The 16,627-nt window shown below is 53.0% G+C and overlaps 1 protein-coding gene across 4 annotated transcripts in view; it reads right to left on the bottom strand.

Moving 5' to 3' along the window:
- The window catches only part of SH3PXD2B (SH3 and PX domains 2B), a 61,593-nt gene that overhangs the window by 22,578 nt on the left and 22,388 nt on the right, over positions 1 to 16,627 (bottom strand). For all 4 annotated transcript variants that reach the window (XM_086852135.1, XM_086852134.1, XM_086852138.1 and 1 more), the window contains exons 3-5: positions 14,777 to 14,852; positions 7,645 to 7,721; positions 3,939 to 4,030 (exon numbers count right to left, since the gene is read on the bottom strand). In XM_086852135.1, the coding sequence (XP_086708261.1) occupies positions 3,939 to 4,030; positions 7,645 to 7,721; positions 14,777 to 14,852 (245 nt within the window). The remainder of the gene's footprint in view (positions 1 to 3,938; positions 4,031 to 7,644; positions 7,722 to 14,776; positions 14,853 to 16,627) is intronic.

The following is a 16,627-nucleotide window of genomic DNA, read 5'->3' as shown; positions in this document are numbered from 1 at the left end:
GAATGAAGTCAGAATTTGACCCTTTTCCTCTCCTCAGGACAGTCTGGAGGGCAGGTGGGAGGTTGGGAAGGGCTGAGGAACTCAGCTGAGAGCCAGCAGGGACCAGCTGGTGTTGCTCAGCACGGGGCTGCTGAAGGGAGCTGCACTGCAGGAAAAGCAGGAGAGCCCTGGCCCAGCCCAGGGAGAGCTCCAGCTCTGGGGAAAACAACACCACAGGGGCCTGGAGAGAAATACTTGGGCTGTCCAACCTCCTCTTTCCATTCCCAAACACTGCCAGAACCAAGGACTGAATTCCACAAACTACACTTAAACCAGAGCTCCATTAACTTCAGTTAAACCAGAATTCCATGAGCTGCAGTTAAACCAGAATTCCATGAGCTGCAGTTAAACCAGAGCTCCATGAGCTGCAGTTAAACCAGAGCTCCATGAACTGCAGTTAAACCAGAATTCCATGAGCTGCAGTTAAACCAGAGCTCCATGAGCTGCAGTTAAACCAGAATTCCATGAACTGCAGTTAAACCAGAATTCAAAATACTACAGTTAAATCAGAATTCCATGAGCTGCAGTTAAACCAGAGCTTCAAGGACTGGAGCCAACTGTGGCCCCTGGCAGGGTTTGACATCCTGGGGTGACATCCCTGGCTGGAGCCTGAGCTGCACACCAGGCAGAACAAGCACAGGGTGCATCCAACAGCGCTCACAGGCATGTGTCCTTCACTGCCACCCTCGGGGCAGGGGCTGACCAGAGCTGTCAGCCAGGGAGGCCAAGGGAAGGGACAGGGAGCAGGAAGGCTCCTGTGAGAGTGGCTGACCAGTCCTTTTTCCTCTCCCTCATTCCCTCCTTTCAACCACCCAGCATAAAAATCCATCTTTTTTTTAATTTTCTCTTTTTTTTCCCTTTTCCCCACTCTGTTCATGGCCTGGCTCCCTTTCAAATTCCCAGAGCAAAGTATTTATCTGCTGGATGAAGGATGACATCCGGCCAAAGCCCAGACACGCCATCACGTCTGATCCAGCCCAGCCGTCTATCACGGCTCCCATCTCGTTATTGCTGAGCTGGCAGCATTCCAGGCCTCGGGAATGGGCTCCCAATCCCTCCAGAGGAGAGAGTCAAGGACTTTTATTAATTAGCATTTTGAATTGTAGCTAATAAATACCCTTCTGGCACTGGGAATGGGATGGGGACACAACGGGGATGTCCTTGAGATGCTGGAGGCAAAGGGACAAGGGGCACCCACTGAGCCCCTCTGTGCTGCAAGCTTGAATCTCCTCCCTGGAGAGCAGCAGGGAGGGAAGCAGCACATTCTCCATGGAGAGGAGGAAGGGAAGCAGCACATTCTCCATGGAGAGCAGCAGGAAGGGAAGCAGCACATTCTCCCTGGAGAGCAGGAGGAAGGGAAGCAGCACATTCTCCATGGAGAGGAGGAAGAGAAGCAGCACATTCTCCATGGAGAGCAGGAGGAAGGGAAGCAGCACATTCTCCATGGAGAGGAGCAGGAAGGGAAGCAGCACATTCTCCATGGAGAGAAGGAAGGGAAGCAGCACATTCTCCATGGAGAGGAGGAAGGGAAGCAGCACATTCTCCATGGAGAGGAGGAAGGGAAGCAGCACATTCTCCATGGAGAGGAGGAAGGGAAGCAGCACATTCTCCATGGAGAGGAGGAAGGGAAGCAGCACATTCTCCATGGAGAGGAGGAAGGGAAGCAGCACATTCTCCATGGAGAGGAGGAAGGGAAGCAGCACATTCTCCATGGAGAGGAGGAAGGGAAGCAGCACATTCTCCATGGAGAGAAGGAAGGGAAGCAGCACATTCTCCATGGAGAGGAGGAAGGGAAGCAGCACATTCTCCATGGAGAGCAGCAGGAAGGGAAGCAGCACATTCTCCATGGAGAGCAGCAGGAAGGGAAGCAGCACATTCTCCATGGAGAGGAGGAAGGGAAGAAGCACATTCTCCATGGAGAGGAGGAAGGGAAGCAGCACATTCTCCATGGAGAGCAGCAGGAAGGGAAGCAGCACATTCTCCATGGAGAGAAGGAAGGGAAGCAGCACATTCTCCATGGAGAGAAGGAAGGGAAGCAGCACATTCTCCATGGAGAGGAGGAAGGGAAGCAGCACATTCTCCATGGAGAGGAGGAAGGGAAGCAGCACATTCTCCATGGAAAGGAGCAGGAAGGGAAGCAGCACATTCTCCATGGAGAGCAGCAGGAAGGGAAGCAGCACATTCTCCATGGAGAGCAGCAGGAAGGGAAGCAGCATGACCACCACTGGGTTCAGCATCACCCGCTCACCCACCCAGCCCTGCAATGGCCAGAACTCACAAACTCACAGAATTTTGCACCCCATCCCCTGTAGATTGTCCCACCACAGAAACATGTTTGGGATTGGGCTCCAGCCAGTGCTTATCTCTCAGACCCACAGCAGGGAGGTGGCAGGGGACTGGCCCTGATGGCTGCAAGGACAGAGAGCTGGGAGCTCCAGCTGCGAGCTCAGCAGCTCACAGGGCTGCCCCACTCAGCACCCACCCCTGAATGCTCTGGCCACCGTGCCCACCCTGCCTCATTTCTGGCTCAGCCTGAAAGACAAAATAAAGGTGAGGAGGGCAGGTGAGAGACTGAAGCTGCCCTTCCATCCCCCATGGCTGATCCCATGAGCTGCAGGCAGCTCCAAGACCTGACTCCTATTGCAGGGCAGCTCCTCCCCTCGTGCAGGGCTCAAAGATCCACACACAGGCAGTGCCACACATCCCAAAACAGCACCACCCTCTGATACCCCCCCTCTGATGTCCCTGCAAGCTCATCTTGTCCTGGTGTCCCTTGCTTGTCCCTGGGCTGAGCTTTCCCTGAGGGATGACCTTCCCTGAGGGATGACCTTCCCTGAGGGATGACCCACAGGTTAAGTGGTGAGCAATAGCTGGGCAGGACAGATGAGAGCATCAGCGACAGCAAGCAATTAGTTAATGGGTTCTGGGGCTCTCAGACCAATCTCATCAATGACCATGAGCTGCTGGAGAAATGATGAAAAGCCGAGCCAATAGAAACAGGAGCCAAAAGGGGAAAGCAGGGATGGGGGAAGGGGGAGTTAAAAGAGGGAATGAAAATAATCAAAAGCCCAGGGAGAAGATGTAGTCCACCCAAGCATGATACTGAGCTGGAGACCTGACAGGCCCAGCTGCTGCTCAGGGGAGAAAAACCAAAATCCCTTTAATCTACCTCCACACCCTTCTAATAGAGAATGGTGTCAAATCAATTTATTGCCTTTCCCCTAACAATCAATCAGGCCTCCTCCACTGCTCAGGCTCTGCTGGAGCCGTGTCACGTGCAGCAGGGAAAGGGAGAGCAGCAGAGCAGGACACGGGGGCGGCTGCTCAGATTTATGCTGCTCATGATTAGTAAGAGATGGGTGGCTCCTGGCCAGAGCAGCTCATAGTCACAAGACTTAGAACCACACCGAGTTGTGTAAGGCACGCAAGATTCCCTGCAAACCTTCCTGGCTTTGCATGGAGAGGCTCTGGAGCGTTGTTATGGATGGGTCTCATGGATATGGCTGAGGGAAAGCGCCTTTCCAGCGAGGCAGAGGTTGCTGCAAACATGGGAAGTGAGGCTTTTCAGGCTGATTGTGCTCCTGAGACTGGTATTTGCAAGTAGAAAGAGGCTCAGGAAGAGACCAACACTTTAAGGGAAGATGGAATGTTTCCACTTCCCCACAGAGGTGTCCACACTGAGCTGCACAGCCTCTCCATGGAAGTCTCCAAATCCCAGATCTCTCACTCGCTAGGGAACTGCTCATGAACACCAGAGTCATGGGTATCAGCAAGTCCAAGGCAGTTTGTATCCCACCAGGATCCCAGTTTGTCCCACCAGGATCCCAGTTTGTGTCCCACCAGGATCCCAGTTTGTGTCCCACCAGGATCCAGCAGTGGCAGCCACCCACCCAACTCACTCTTTGGGGGGGGTCAAGTCATCAGGTCGTGTCTCGAAGAACTGCAGCACCTCCTCGCACTGGGAGATGTAGGGAGGCAGCTGGATCAGAGCCTGAGGAGCAAACACAGACACGGGTGATGGGAAGCACCAAAACTGTGCAAGGAGCCCAGGGAGGAGTCCTGGGAGTGCAGGGAGCTGGGACATGAGTGGCACCCAGGGGACCCCAGCACAGGCTGGAGAGAAGCACAGCAAACCCAGAGAGCCCCACTTGCACCCAGCACCCCACCCTGCTGCAATAAAGGAGAATAAGCAGAGACTGGGCAGGCCCTGCTTAGCCAGCTCCAGCTTTTTGGGCAGATGTTGTGTCAGAGGGTGAGAGCCACAGGGGTGTCCATCCAGCCTCCCAGCTCAGCTTCCCAGTGTGGAACAGCCATCCTTGGGACAGGCTGGGCAGCTTGCACGTGGCAGACTCTCAGTGCCATCCCAGCACATCCTAAAAATGCCTCCCTGGGCAATGGCAGCTTGGCAAGGGGCAGGGAGAGAAGCAAGGGAAGCAAAAGCACAGACACCAGGGCTGGGAGGCTGCTCTGTGGCACAGCAGGAGATGTGAAATTCCTTCCCTTCAAGGAATTGGTTGTAAAAAAGCTCCAACAGTGGGACCTGCAGGGTGAGAGTGCCTGGCTGGGGAGGCAATGGAAAAAGGGAGCATTTCAAACCAGGGAGCAGAGCTGCAGCCCGACCTGGAGCAGATTTATAACCGGTTTTCTGTACAATTCCCCCTCCCCTCTGTCTGCTGTCCCAGCAGTCTCGTGACAGCAATGTGGGCAGAGCAAACCTCCCCTCATTTCTCTCCTGGAGACAAAGCCACAGCTGCAGAGCCTCGGGGTGACCACAGAGATCAGATGTGGCTCCTTCTTGCCCCAAGTGCTGGCCCCCAAAACCCTTCCAGGCACTGAGCAGCCAGTCCCTCAGTGCCAGCACAGCAGACTGTCAGACCACTAATCATGGGCCAGACGTGAACAGGATCATGTGAGACAGAGCAGAGAGAAAACCACTCCCTCCATGGCTTTTGGGCCCAGGGAAGGGCTATTCAAATAGCAGGTTTTGCACGGATTCCATTCCCATGCGGTACCACTCCCCAGCTCCAGCTGGATCCCGTGATCTAAGCGATATCCCCTGTGCCAGAATCCTGGGATTTTGTGGCCTGGAGAAGGCTCTGTGCCCTCTGGAAGCAGGGGGTGATCCCAGGGAACACCCTGTGCTGGAAGGAGGAGACACAAGGCCCGCTGCTCATTTCCCAGGGTGTTCTGAAGGAAGCCCACCTAGAGCTGACCCTGCTGGCCACTACATCAGCAAGCGTGGCACAAACAGCCTGATGTCTGTCCCAGCTCTGGCCCTGCCACCCAAAGCAGTGACCTGGGCAGGGCCACCAGGACACAGAGCTTTGGCCCATGGTGTTGGAGCCACAGCAAAGTCACCTTTCCCATCCCGCTGCCTGCAGGCCTGAGGGGAAAGGACCAAAGACAGAGAACCCTTGTTGGATTAAAATCTGTTTTGCAGGCAGTGAGAAAGGATCATTCTCCAGCAGCAGCAATTTCAGTCTCTTTGGGGTAGAGCATCACCACTCCTTCATCAAACCCTCGAACCCTTTCCCAGGAGGAAGGCAGATCCCACACCACGAGAAAGACCAGCAGATGTGGAACACAAAGAGAATAAACTGGAGAAATGGGAGGACATTTTGGGTCTCTGCTCCCTCTCCTTGCCAGTCCCATGGCTGTCTGAAGTCTCATTTAGCAACTCATTGCTCTTACCAGTTGCTCTGATTCCTTCGCTGCTTTTCCCACACTTTATCTTAAATTGCCACATTTTTCAGTACCACAGGAGCTGGAACAGAGCCCTTCAGCAGGAGCACTGCCCTGTGAAAGCAGTGGCTCCCCCCTCCTTTGCTCCTCTTCCCTGCTTCCACCCCAAATCTCACCCATCCTCTTTGCAGGGCTCTCCCAGAGAACAAAGACACCCAACTTCCCTCAGAGGAGATGGCAATAAAGCAGAAACTTCCTTACACAGCTTTCTGCTGCTAATTCCTTGCTCCTTTTACCTCTCTGCAGGCCCTGGTCAGTCCCACAGCCACCTCAGCTCAGCTGCTTTCCGGGTAAGCAGCAGCTCCAGGCCAGGCAGGGAGAGCTCGGAATTCCTGGGTGATGCATTAACGGGAGGAGGAGAACACAGCTCCCTAAGTGGGTCATATAACATCAGCCATTACGTTCCAGTTGTTAAGTCAAATGGGTTCATTATATTTTATGCCACTAATAGCATTGCTCTGAAAGAGGCAGCTGCAGCATTTTATCACTGAGGGACGTTTTCTTCCCCAAAATTGAATTTACGGCCACGTCTGTCTGTGGAGCTGACACAGTTCAGTGGCTCAGGGGACAAGGGGCCAAGCACCATCAGCTTCCCCCAGGACAGCTCTGTAGCACATCTCCATCACTCTGCCCTCACCTGCTGTCCTGGCCAGCGGTGATCCTCATCTGCAGCCCCTCTGCAGAGCTGCCAAGATGCATTTCCTAATTCATCTCCATCCCTGGAATTGTTATTCCAGCCACGGCCTCCCTGGCTCAGGCCCAAACCCCACAGCCACACAAAGGCACTGCCACATCTCCCTCACCTATGGATATTTTACCATTTCCCCATCTTCTCCCGTGGGTTTTACAGTCTTTCATGTATTCCCAGCACCATTCAGAGTGGATTTTGGAGGTACCAGTCCTACCATGGCTGCTGCACGTACTAATGCAGATCTTTGATGGGAGATGTGACACTTGATATGTGTGAAAATAATTTGTTGTGGACTTCAGTGTTTTGTTTCCCCTGCCAAAAAAAATAATCTGCCCCAAAATCATTAATTTCCCTTACACTTCAGCCCAGTTTTATACCCTTCAAGAGTATGGAGCAAGTTGTCTCAGCCTTCTCTCTGTCCCAATAATTTTCTGAGGTACAAGTCACTTTTGTAACCAGTAACTGGAGTTTGCATCCCAGTTGGGAACCACCTCACCATCCTACAGCCTCAAGTGCTGCCTGCTACATAAAACAGGAGGCTTTTTCCCAAGAGATGGGAAAGGAAAGGCTCCCTGAGGGGCTGAGTCCTTCAAACCACAACCATTTCCCTCCAAAGCTGTGGTGATGTTCTGCCAGGTTCTTCCCAGCCCTTCCAGAGCTGGCTCTGCTTTGCAGCTGGAGGAAGGACAGGAGGAATGCAAAACCCAGCAGCAGGGTGCAGACTGGAGTGGGGCTGGGTACCTCTGCCCCCTGCAAGCCAGGTCTCCAAGCTCCCAGCAGAGAAAAGCTAAACTGGGTGTGTTTTAATGAGAAAAAGGGATTGAGAGCAGGGGCTAACCCACACTCCCCGTGATCCTTAAATTGTGCCAAGGGAAATACAGGTTGGAGATCAGGAAAAGGTTTTTTCCAGAAAGGGTGATAAAGCTCTGGAATGATCTGCCCTGGGGGAGTCATCATCCCTGGATGTGTTAAAAAACACTGGATGTGGCACTCGGTGCCGTGGGCTGGTTGAGGTGGTGGGGCTGGGCTGGACTCGATGATCCTGAAGGTCTCTCCCAAGCTGGTGGTTCTGTGTGATTCTGTGTCAGTGCATCAGGATGGAGCTGGATGGAGCTGGATGGAGGTGGATGGAGCTGGGATTGCCCTTGGTGGGTGTTGGAAGCCCCCCTTACCTTGCAGTACTCATCAATGGGGATCAGGCGCTTGACCGCGACGTCGCGGATGTGGCTCCGGCGGAAGAGGATCTTCCCTGGAACACAACAGGAGGGGACACAAGGGCAGGTCAGCACAACACTCCTCGGAATCACCCCCTCAAGACCTTTTCCCTGCACACCCTCTTCTAGCCAAAAGCACCATAGCCAAAAAAAGCCCATTTCCTCACACAGATTAAACCTGGTCAGAACCAGGCACAGTTCAGGTGGCAAGGACATTCCAGGAGAGAAGAGGAAACAGTTCCCAGCAAACTGCATCCCCCTGGTCTCTCACCAGTGTGGCAATGACGAGGAGCAGCCCCCATCAAAGCCTGACACCTCTCTGTTTGCTGGTGTGGACAGAATCTCTGGCAAACACTGGCAGGACATCCCTTGTCCCATTGTCCAGCTCTAGCGTGGGCAGCAGCCAAGCCAGAGGGATTTTCCCCGTGCAGCTCCTGGTCCTGGAAGCCTCAGTGTCGGGACTGCAGCTCTTAGTCAGACCTATAGAATTTTCCTTCCTGTCTGGGGTTTATTTTTGTTCTCCATTAATGGGATCCTCTTGCCACTCCGTTTCCTCCCCTCTGGCTTATGGTACAGGCCTCTTTCCTTTGAAGCCTAATGAGTCCTAAATGCTTCAAGCTGCTCTCTCAGAGAACAGCTTCTCTGGCATTTAATGAGACAAAAGCCATTAGCAGACAGCGAAACAGATACGGGATCAAAAGGGTTGGTACGTGGCAGGATTTCAGACCGCTTCCCAAAGCTCCAGGAACTGGCACTGCTCTGCAGCACAATCACCTGGAAAATTCTGCTTTGGGGGGGTTGGGTTGGAATGAAGCTCCCTCAAGTTCCTCCTGGCATCTCCAATACCACAGGAAAGGCTTTTTGGTGCCTGCTTGGGTTTCCAATCCCATCCCTGATCACAAGGAGAGCAAGAGTCCCTTCATTTATCAAAGGGGTCACACAGGGCAACCCAGAAGCCAAACTCCCCTCACTCCATCCTTGCAAACCACGTGAGGGCAGGGAAAAAGCACTTGGAGAGTCACAGCATGGCTTTGTCCCTCCTGTGGGTCTTCTCAGGAGCCCTGGAATTACTGAAGCCATGGGCTGGATGCTACCAAGAACAGGACACAGGAAAATGGTCAGATGATTATGACAATTTTAAATTCAGGGCTGAGTCATTGATCAGAATTTTAAATCCAGGGCTGGGTGATTTATTCCAATTTTAAATCCAGGACTGAGTCATTGATCAGAATTTTAAATCCAGGGCCTGGGTGATTTATCCCAATTTTAAATCCAGGGCTGGGTCACCCCTTGTGCTTCTCCCTGGCTTGGCCAGGAGCTGGATCACGGGTGACTCGTGCAAGCTGCCAATGCATTTTTGAAGCAGAGATGAACTGAAGCCAAGCCAACTTCAGCTTGCAAAGAGCACGAGCAAGAACCTGCTGGAGGAGCCAAATCTCCTGCCAGGCTCAGTTCCTGCTTTGAAACAGGAGCACACAGTGAACCCACTGAGAGGCAGCTCCTTCCTTGCCCTGCAGTGAAAGGGTCGGGGTCAGCCCAACCCAGCACTGCTCCTCATTCCTGGGCTGTTGGCAGCGGGGCTGGGACACTGATGGTGGGAAATGCTTTGCCCTGCTGTGCATTCCTTCTCAAAGCGTGCCAAGAAGAGCCAAATCTGGCAGCATTTGTGACAGAGTGAGAACAAAATCCCCCTCTATCCAGCTTTTCTCTATTTTGAGGGTGAAGAGCCTGGGAACAGGGAATTTATCTGGAAAGACCGAGAGCAGCACCCAGCTCGGAGCTCCATTCCTTGCCCTGAGCAATTCTTTTCCATCTGACAAGAGAATGATCAAGTTTTCCCTTCCCATCAGCAATCCCAGTGCGTTTGCTGCCGAGGATCCTGTTTGAATGATGATTGCTGAAAAAGATGAATGGATCACACCAGTTCTGCTGGCAGTGGTTGGGAGTGGCTGTTTTGGTTCTAGGTCTGCCAAAATGAAATCACTGATGGGTGGGTAGGTTATAAATGGCTGAAATAATAAGCTCTGGGTGTGGGAATATTGAAATGTTTAACAAACATATGCTAGTGAGTAATAATAAGAAGAATACAGTTTGGGGGAATAAATTCATCACAAGTGATCTTAAATTAGCCCAGGCATGGAGCATATGAACCAGCAGGAAATCCAGCTCCTCTCTCCATTTGCTCTAGATCTGTTTTTTTCAACAAGGAAGTATATTTTCTAACAAAAAGCTGACTTTAATCGAAATGCCTAATTAACATAATTGCAGCCCCTTCAGTGCTGCCAAATCCAGCCATAGAAACCCTTGACTTGACAGGCAGGAGAAACCACTTCCCTCCTGGAAGGGAAAGGTGGGCAACTTGCAGGGTCAGGGAGATGTAGCATTTCCCTGGGCATGTTTTCCTTGGCCCAGACATAAATTTTGGAATAGCAGAACTGTCCAGTGGGGCTTTTCCCGTGGCCAAAGACAACAAAACACCAGGGAAACACGGGAGACTGAGGGGCGCAGGGAGCTGTGAGCAATGCTGCAGCTCCAGGGCACGGTTCCCACCACCCCATTCCCAGCGCTCTCTCCCTGATGATTTTCTTTGGCTGCTTCCAGGATTTGTTAAGGATCCTCAGGCGGGTTCTGGAAGTGTCCAAGGCCAGGTTGGACAAGGCTTGGGGCAGCCTGGGATAGTGGAAGGTGTCCCTGCCCATGGTGACCTCTAAGGTTCTTCTCCAACCCAAAGCATTCCATGGCTCCACGATTCTAAACTCATTTTTCCCCTCCTGGCACCACTCCTGCCTCAGGATGTGGAACACCAAGGACAAGACACTGAGGGGAGGCAGCTCTGCTGATAATGGGCTTTTCCAGCAGCTGCAAAGGTCACTGCTGCTGCAGGCTCTACTTGCCCAGCTTCTTGTCACAATCCCAGGAGTCAGAAATAATTAGATTTTCTTATTTACATAGATAATGTTATGCATGAGCAATTGGAGCAGTGAGGCTCCATCCCTGCTGGCACCAGGAATTCCCTCCAGCAGGAAGTGTGGTAAAATACACTGTCCTTTACACAAACAAAGCTAAGAGAGGACTGAGCATTTATCACCCAGGAATGTGTCAAACAAGTTGATTTTGGAAAAAGATGACTGAGATAAGGCACTAACACACAATGGCTGCCCTGGCTGTGCAAGGACCCAGATCCAGGATGTGCTGCCTGCTTTTTCTGGATTTTAAAAACCTCTTAATCCCTACAAAGGCAAAGCGAAGCTCTACTGAAGGTATTCTGTCTGGCCATGAAAATTCCTCTGGTGCCACTTCCCAGGAGTGGAAGAACCAAACTCCTCAGTGGGTAATCAAGGCTGATTTGCTTTATCTGACTGACCCAGAGCAAAAATTGATGGAGCAGCTCCTAAAGGTGGGGCTGGAAAAAAAATACAGCCTGGTCCCCACTGCTTCAGGCCTTCAATGGGACTGAAAAGTGCCAGGAAATCTTGGGGAAAAGGCTGATAAGGAATTTGGGTCTCCAGCAGTGGGAGACAGAGCAGGCAGGCCACGGGAGGGGTTAATCTCTCCAAACAAACAAAAGCAGGGAAAAGGGCTCTGCAGATTGGTCCCTCCTGTGGGAATTCTCCAGGCACAGCTGGTGCTACACTGCGATCGAGGAGCTAGAGACTGAAAAAGGCAGAGGGACCTCAAGCAGCAAAGTTGTGGAGCCAAAGGCTGGATCTCCAGCGAGCTGAGAACCCCAAAGACATCCCCCTGGCCATCCCAGCTGTGAACCAAGCCAGGAATTCCAAGAGTGGAAAAGCAGCTGTGCCTCCTGCTTTACCCTGAAGGAGTCCCCCCATTCTGCCCCCACCCCACAGCCTCGGAAAGAATTCACTGCTCTGCACCTTTCAAATCACATCCAGATTTTCCCTGGCACGGGTTCCAAACTCACTTCAGCAAAAAGGCAGCCCTGAATGTACACGTAATTAATCCCAGCCCCTGGAGCAGCCAGCTATTCCTGGGATGGGGGATCAGCCATGGGAGACGGTGTTTCCAGGAGTCCCACACTCAGCATCTGCTCTGTGCAGGGGTTCAGGAAAGCCTGGGACTGCCCTCCCAAGCTGCTAGAGCAGAAATCCCATCTTATGAGAGCAGAAAATAACAATTAGGGCCCTTGCCCCACCTCCATCTCAGAGAAGATGCAACAGGACTGAGCAAAGTCAGGTACCATAGCTGGAAAAGGGATGAGCTTTCCCCCACTGCCTTCACAGAGGTTTTGTGGGGAGCTAAAGCACCCTCGCTGTTGTTCTGGGAGAAAAACCCCGAGTTTGTGTGTGGCAGTGATGCCCACACCCGGTGGGCTGGGAAGGGAGCAGAAAGGAGGCCTAATTCTGCTTTTAAAAATGACCTCCCCAAACCCCCTTCCTCCCGCTCCCTTCTTGGGACTTCGCTCCTGTCCGCAGCTAAATCTTCCTAAAAAGCAATTTTACAGCCAAAGTGAGCTCAGCCTCAGGCAACCCCTCCTTGCCGAGGCTCACGTTTCCAGCGAGGCAGGAAAGCTGGCCAGGATCTGCACGGAGCTTGGAAGGCTCCACGTCCCTCAGCAAAGCTGTTTCCTGAAGGGTCTGGCACAGGCCTCCCCGGCAGGCCCAGCTGAGCTCATTTGTTTTCCCAGCTCCTTCTTTCCTGGGGTCTCCAGGGTGGGTGGAACCTCGCTGGGGATGTTCCAGCTGGGCTGGATGTTCCACAGGGCTCTGCTGGTGCCAGGCACGGGCTGGGTGCTGCCACAGCTGCTCCAGCGCCACAAAAACCTCTGCCAGGGGCTCCAGGCCAGCTAAGAGAGCTCAAAAAGCACTTCAAATTCTCCCCTCCGTGGCAGCAGAGCTTTTCAGGCACAGAGCAGGAGCGCTGCCAGGAAAATCCAAAGCCCACCAGGCTCTGCTGTGGGATGAAAGCGGTGCCAGGAGCCAGAAAGGGACGAGCCCTGGCCCCAAAGCTCGAGTGCAGCTGCTCTGCCTTTGGAGGACCCAGCTCTGGGACTCCACCAGAGCTGAAGGACTTGCACTTAACAAAAGGCCCTTCTGATAGCATCAAAGACCTGCTTCAAGAGGCCAGAGTCTCCAGGAATTTCCCATAAAAAGTCAAATCCTCCAAGCCGGCGCTCACAAAACGAGGCAGCACAAAGCTCCTGCGGGCTGGGGGTGTCATGTGGGGTAATCCTGGAATTCCTTCCAGGAATCCAGGCTGACACACAAACCCAGCAGCACCTTCTCAGGCCCTGGGGGTGACCCTGAGCTCGGGACACTCTGGGGTTTGCTAAGGAAGCCAGGGCTGCAGGAGGGATTTTTGGGAATTGCCACAAGGCCCGGTGCTGCCCCACAAGGGCCTTCCCAGAAAGCAGAGCACTTGCAGGAAACCACCACAGCCAAATCTCCCCTGGTAATGAAACTCAGATGCTCAAAATGCAATTGGGAACAATCTCCAGTACTCCCAGAAGCTGAACACAAACCCCAGCAAGTCTAGGGAGATAGAACCGGAAAAAAACCCCTTTTTTGGGGGGCAGAAAAACAGTCCCAGGCTGCTTTACTGAGCTCACCTGGGCTGAGAGAGACAAAGCTGGGGTTCAGCTATAACAAAACCTGTCATCATCCCAAACTGGGAAAACAAAGAAGTGCTCCAGGAAGGAATCAGGCTCCAGTGCAGCCAGTAAATATTGAAAGAGCCTTCCCTTACCCCCAGGTGAAATCCTCTTCCAGAAGCAGAGCTTGCCCACCCTCTCACTGGGGAGTTTCTGGCTCACTGAACTGCTCCAGGGAAAGCCACCAGCTCCTGACTGCTCCAGCAGGCTGGAGGCCAAAGGCACCACCATTCCCACTCCCAGCATCACAACTTCCCCGAAGCACAGGGCTCCCGAGGCTGTCCCAGCCTTTATTTTCCAGCAATTTCCACCCCCTTTTTCCCACAGTGGAAATCCCAATGACATCTTTCTGAGCAAAGGGAAACTATTCCAACACCAAGGAGAAACAAATACTGGTGAGTGTGAGCAGCAGAGATCCGACCAGGCTTCTCTTCCAAAAATAGCGGCGTTTTGGTGGGAATTTTCTTCAAGTGCAGCACAGACAAAGCACAAATCCAATTTTTCCAAGTGATGCCCTTTGCCAATTTGGCTTCCATCTCTTCCTGCTGGCAGGAGCACTTGTACAGCAAGGCCTTTTCTGCTGTAACATCAGGTGAGCTTTGCCTTTGCTGATGCTACAATGCCAGGACAAGCCAGAATCAGAAACCCAGACAGGATTCTCTTGCTCAGAAAGGGATGGAAATGATTTTTTTCCTTTCTTCTTTTCCACACCACTCAGAGAAAAGCAAAGCCCACAATGGCCTTTATGTTTCTAGAAGAGCCAGGAGGCAGAGCACAGCACAAAGGGCTGCACTAAACAGACCTGACAGCCACTGGAAGTGATTATGGTGCCGTGACATTCCTAAATATCCTCATTAGCTGCTCAGGGCTGGGGGTAAAGACAACTCTGTGGTCAGAGAGACTCCCCACAGGCTGCTTATTTTCCCAAGGCATATTTAGAATCCTTTTTCCCCCCACAGCAGCAGCCAGCAGCAATCCCCCACACCACAAAGTGCCACGGATTATCACATCTGTTCTTTGGGCATAAAACCACTCGTGTTGGACATGCCACACCACAGAAATCCTGTCTTGGAGCAGTCACTCCCAAACACCACAGGAGGAAGCTGAGGCTGTCGATCAGCTTGGATTCCATTGTTCTTTCCTTCTCTCTGGATGTCCCCTGGAGCTGCAGGGGACAGGGAAAGCAGTTTTGGGGAGCCTCACACCACCCTCAGCCCTGCGCTGTGCCTGGGGGCTTCTTGGTCTTCCACTCAGGAATTCTGGAGGGACAAGAGAAATCCTGAGGGGTTTAACACTCCCTGGGCACGCTGCTAACAAATCCAGAGGTTTTAAAGGACACGCTGCAGGCCAAGAACTCGCTGCTGCCCAGGTGGTTCAGCGGGTTTTACACATAAAATATGTGTGTGCTCCCACACAGACTGGGAAAAAGCTCCTGCAGGGCAAAAAAAGCAGCAGGGATTTTGCTGGAGCCTCCTCTCCTACCTGGCAGAAAGGGGATGATCCTTTGCTTGGGGTCCTTCTGGCCTCCTTCCATCGGGAACTTGTCCAGCATCTGCATCTAGAAAAGGAAATGCAAGAGAGATGAGTCAGGGATTCAATGGCAAGACACAAGGCCAGGAGGGGACAAAGCAGGAGAGGAGACAGAACAGGCCCAGAGATATCCAACCTTTGGATATGAGGGAGGGGAGGGAGATGGAAACTCTCCCTTGCTTTCCCCATGGTTCTGAAGTGTCTCCCAGGATTTCTGCAGCTCCCTGCTCCCCAGGGTATTGAAATGAGTCTGACTCTCTCTGTTGGAGCTCCCTGCCTGAATAATTCAGCACTTATGGAAGCACTGGAGACAACCTGCCCAGGAAGTGTCCTGAGCACCTGGAAAATCGAATCAGCCCTCTGCAGCCCTGCACATGCAGTGGTCACACGTTTTTCCCTTGGATCTCACACCCCAGGGTAAGTTATTGAGGTTTGGTGCAGAGAGGACAAACGGAAGGAAGGATTTTGAGAAGAAATTAAAACCTCCCCCAAGACTCCCAAAGACAACAGGAAAACCAGAAAGAGCTCTCAGAGTGAGAACAGGAGAACTCAGAACCAGGGTGGCACTGAGCACAGTGGGGCTGTGTTCACAGCTGCCTCCCAAAACAACCAGGAGGTGACAAAAACGTCCCCAGAGCTGGCACCAGCCAGGGACTGTGGTGACATTACAGCAGCCCCAGAGAGGCCAAGATCTCCCCCAGCCCATGAAAATCCAGGCTGGCACCACATCCCTGTCACTCTGTGGAACACTCCTGTTGTGCTGTGGTGGAGAGGAGCCCCCGGCCCTGCTCCTTCTGCAGGGGAGAGCTCGGGGAAGCTTGTGGCTGGAGAAGGGTGAGGAAAACAAGGCACCAACGCTGCACATCTGATTGTGGTTAAACAGCACAACACTGGAGGCACTGGAAGCAATCCTGGAGGCACTGGAAGCAACCCTGGAGGCACTGGAAGCTTTCCCTGCCTCTGCTGCAGCCCCAGCTGAGGATCCCTCACTCCCAGAGCTCTGGAAGCTCCAAGGCACGGACGGTGCTCTCCCACCAGCACGTGTCTGGGCTGTGCCTCTGCCCAGATCCCTTCCCAGCCATGTGATCCCACCAAATCCACCCAGAACTCCAGCCCATCTCCAGCTCCTTTTGCTGCACTGCTCAGCCTGGGGACCCTTCTCTGCTCCACCCAACCCAGTAACACCAGAACCAGCCCAGCCAGACCAGACCTGCCTGGAAGTAACAAATCCCTCCTTTTTCATGCTGCAAGGAGCAAAAGAGGTTGCAGAGGGCCTGGAGCACCCTCTGGCATTCACAGGAAGAGGAGAAGTGGGGAAGGAGAGGGCAGGGGGGCTGATCCCGTGGATCCCAGCCAGCCTGGCTGCCACATCGCACAGCTCTGGAGGAGGCAGCAGCAAACACCAGCTCATGGGTTTTCCTGGGCATGAGCCCGTGGGAAGAACAGCTGAAAACCTCACTCCAAGGAAAACAAGCTGGCTGTAAGCAGGGGAGGCACTTTGGGATAGAGGATCCACAGAAACCCAGAAAGCACAAAACTGAGGGTGGAAAAGAGCAGCTTCAGACCCAAGGGAAGCCAGCAGGGACAAGGAAGAGCCAGCTGGCAGAGCTCCAGGTTCTGAGGTTCCCCATGTCCTCCTGCTGATTTTGCAGGATGGGGATGCAGCACAGGTTGTCACGCTGCTCCTGCCAAGGAAAGCAGCCCCAGCTCTGGAAAAAGGATGGGAAAAGGGTAAAAGTTCAGTAACCCTACAAACCCTGGGCGAGGGACACAGGGACAGACACCAGAGGATGGTCTGCAGAT

This window comes from Cyanistes caeruleus, chromosome 15 (assembly GCF_971803275.1).
Source record: "Cyanistes caeruleus chromosome 15, bCyaCae1.hap1.1, whole genome shotgun sequence".
Lineage (NCBI taxonomy): Eukaryota > Metazoa > Chordata > Aves > Passeriformes > Paridae > Cyanistes > Cyanistes caeruleus.
Note: the sequence above shows the minus strand (reverse complement) of the source record. Positions and strands in the feature narration are given on the sequence as shown.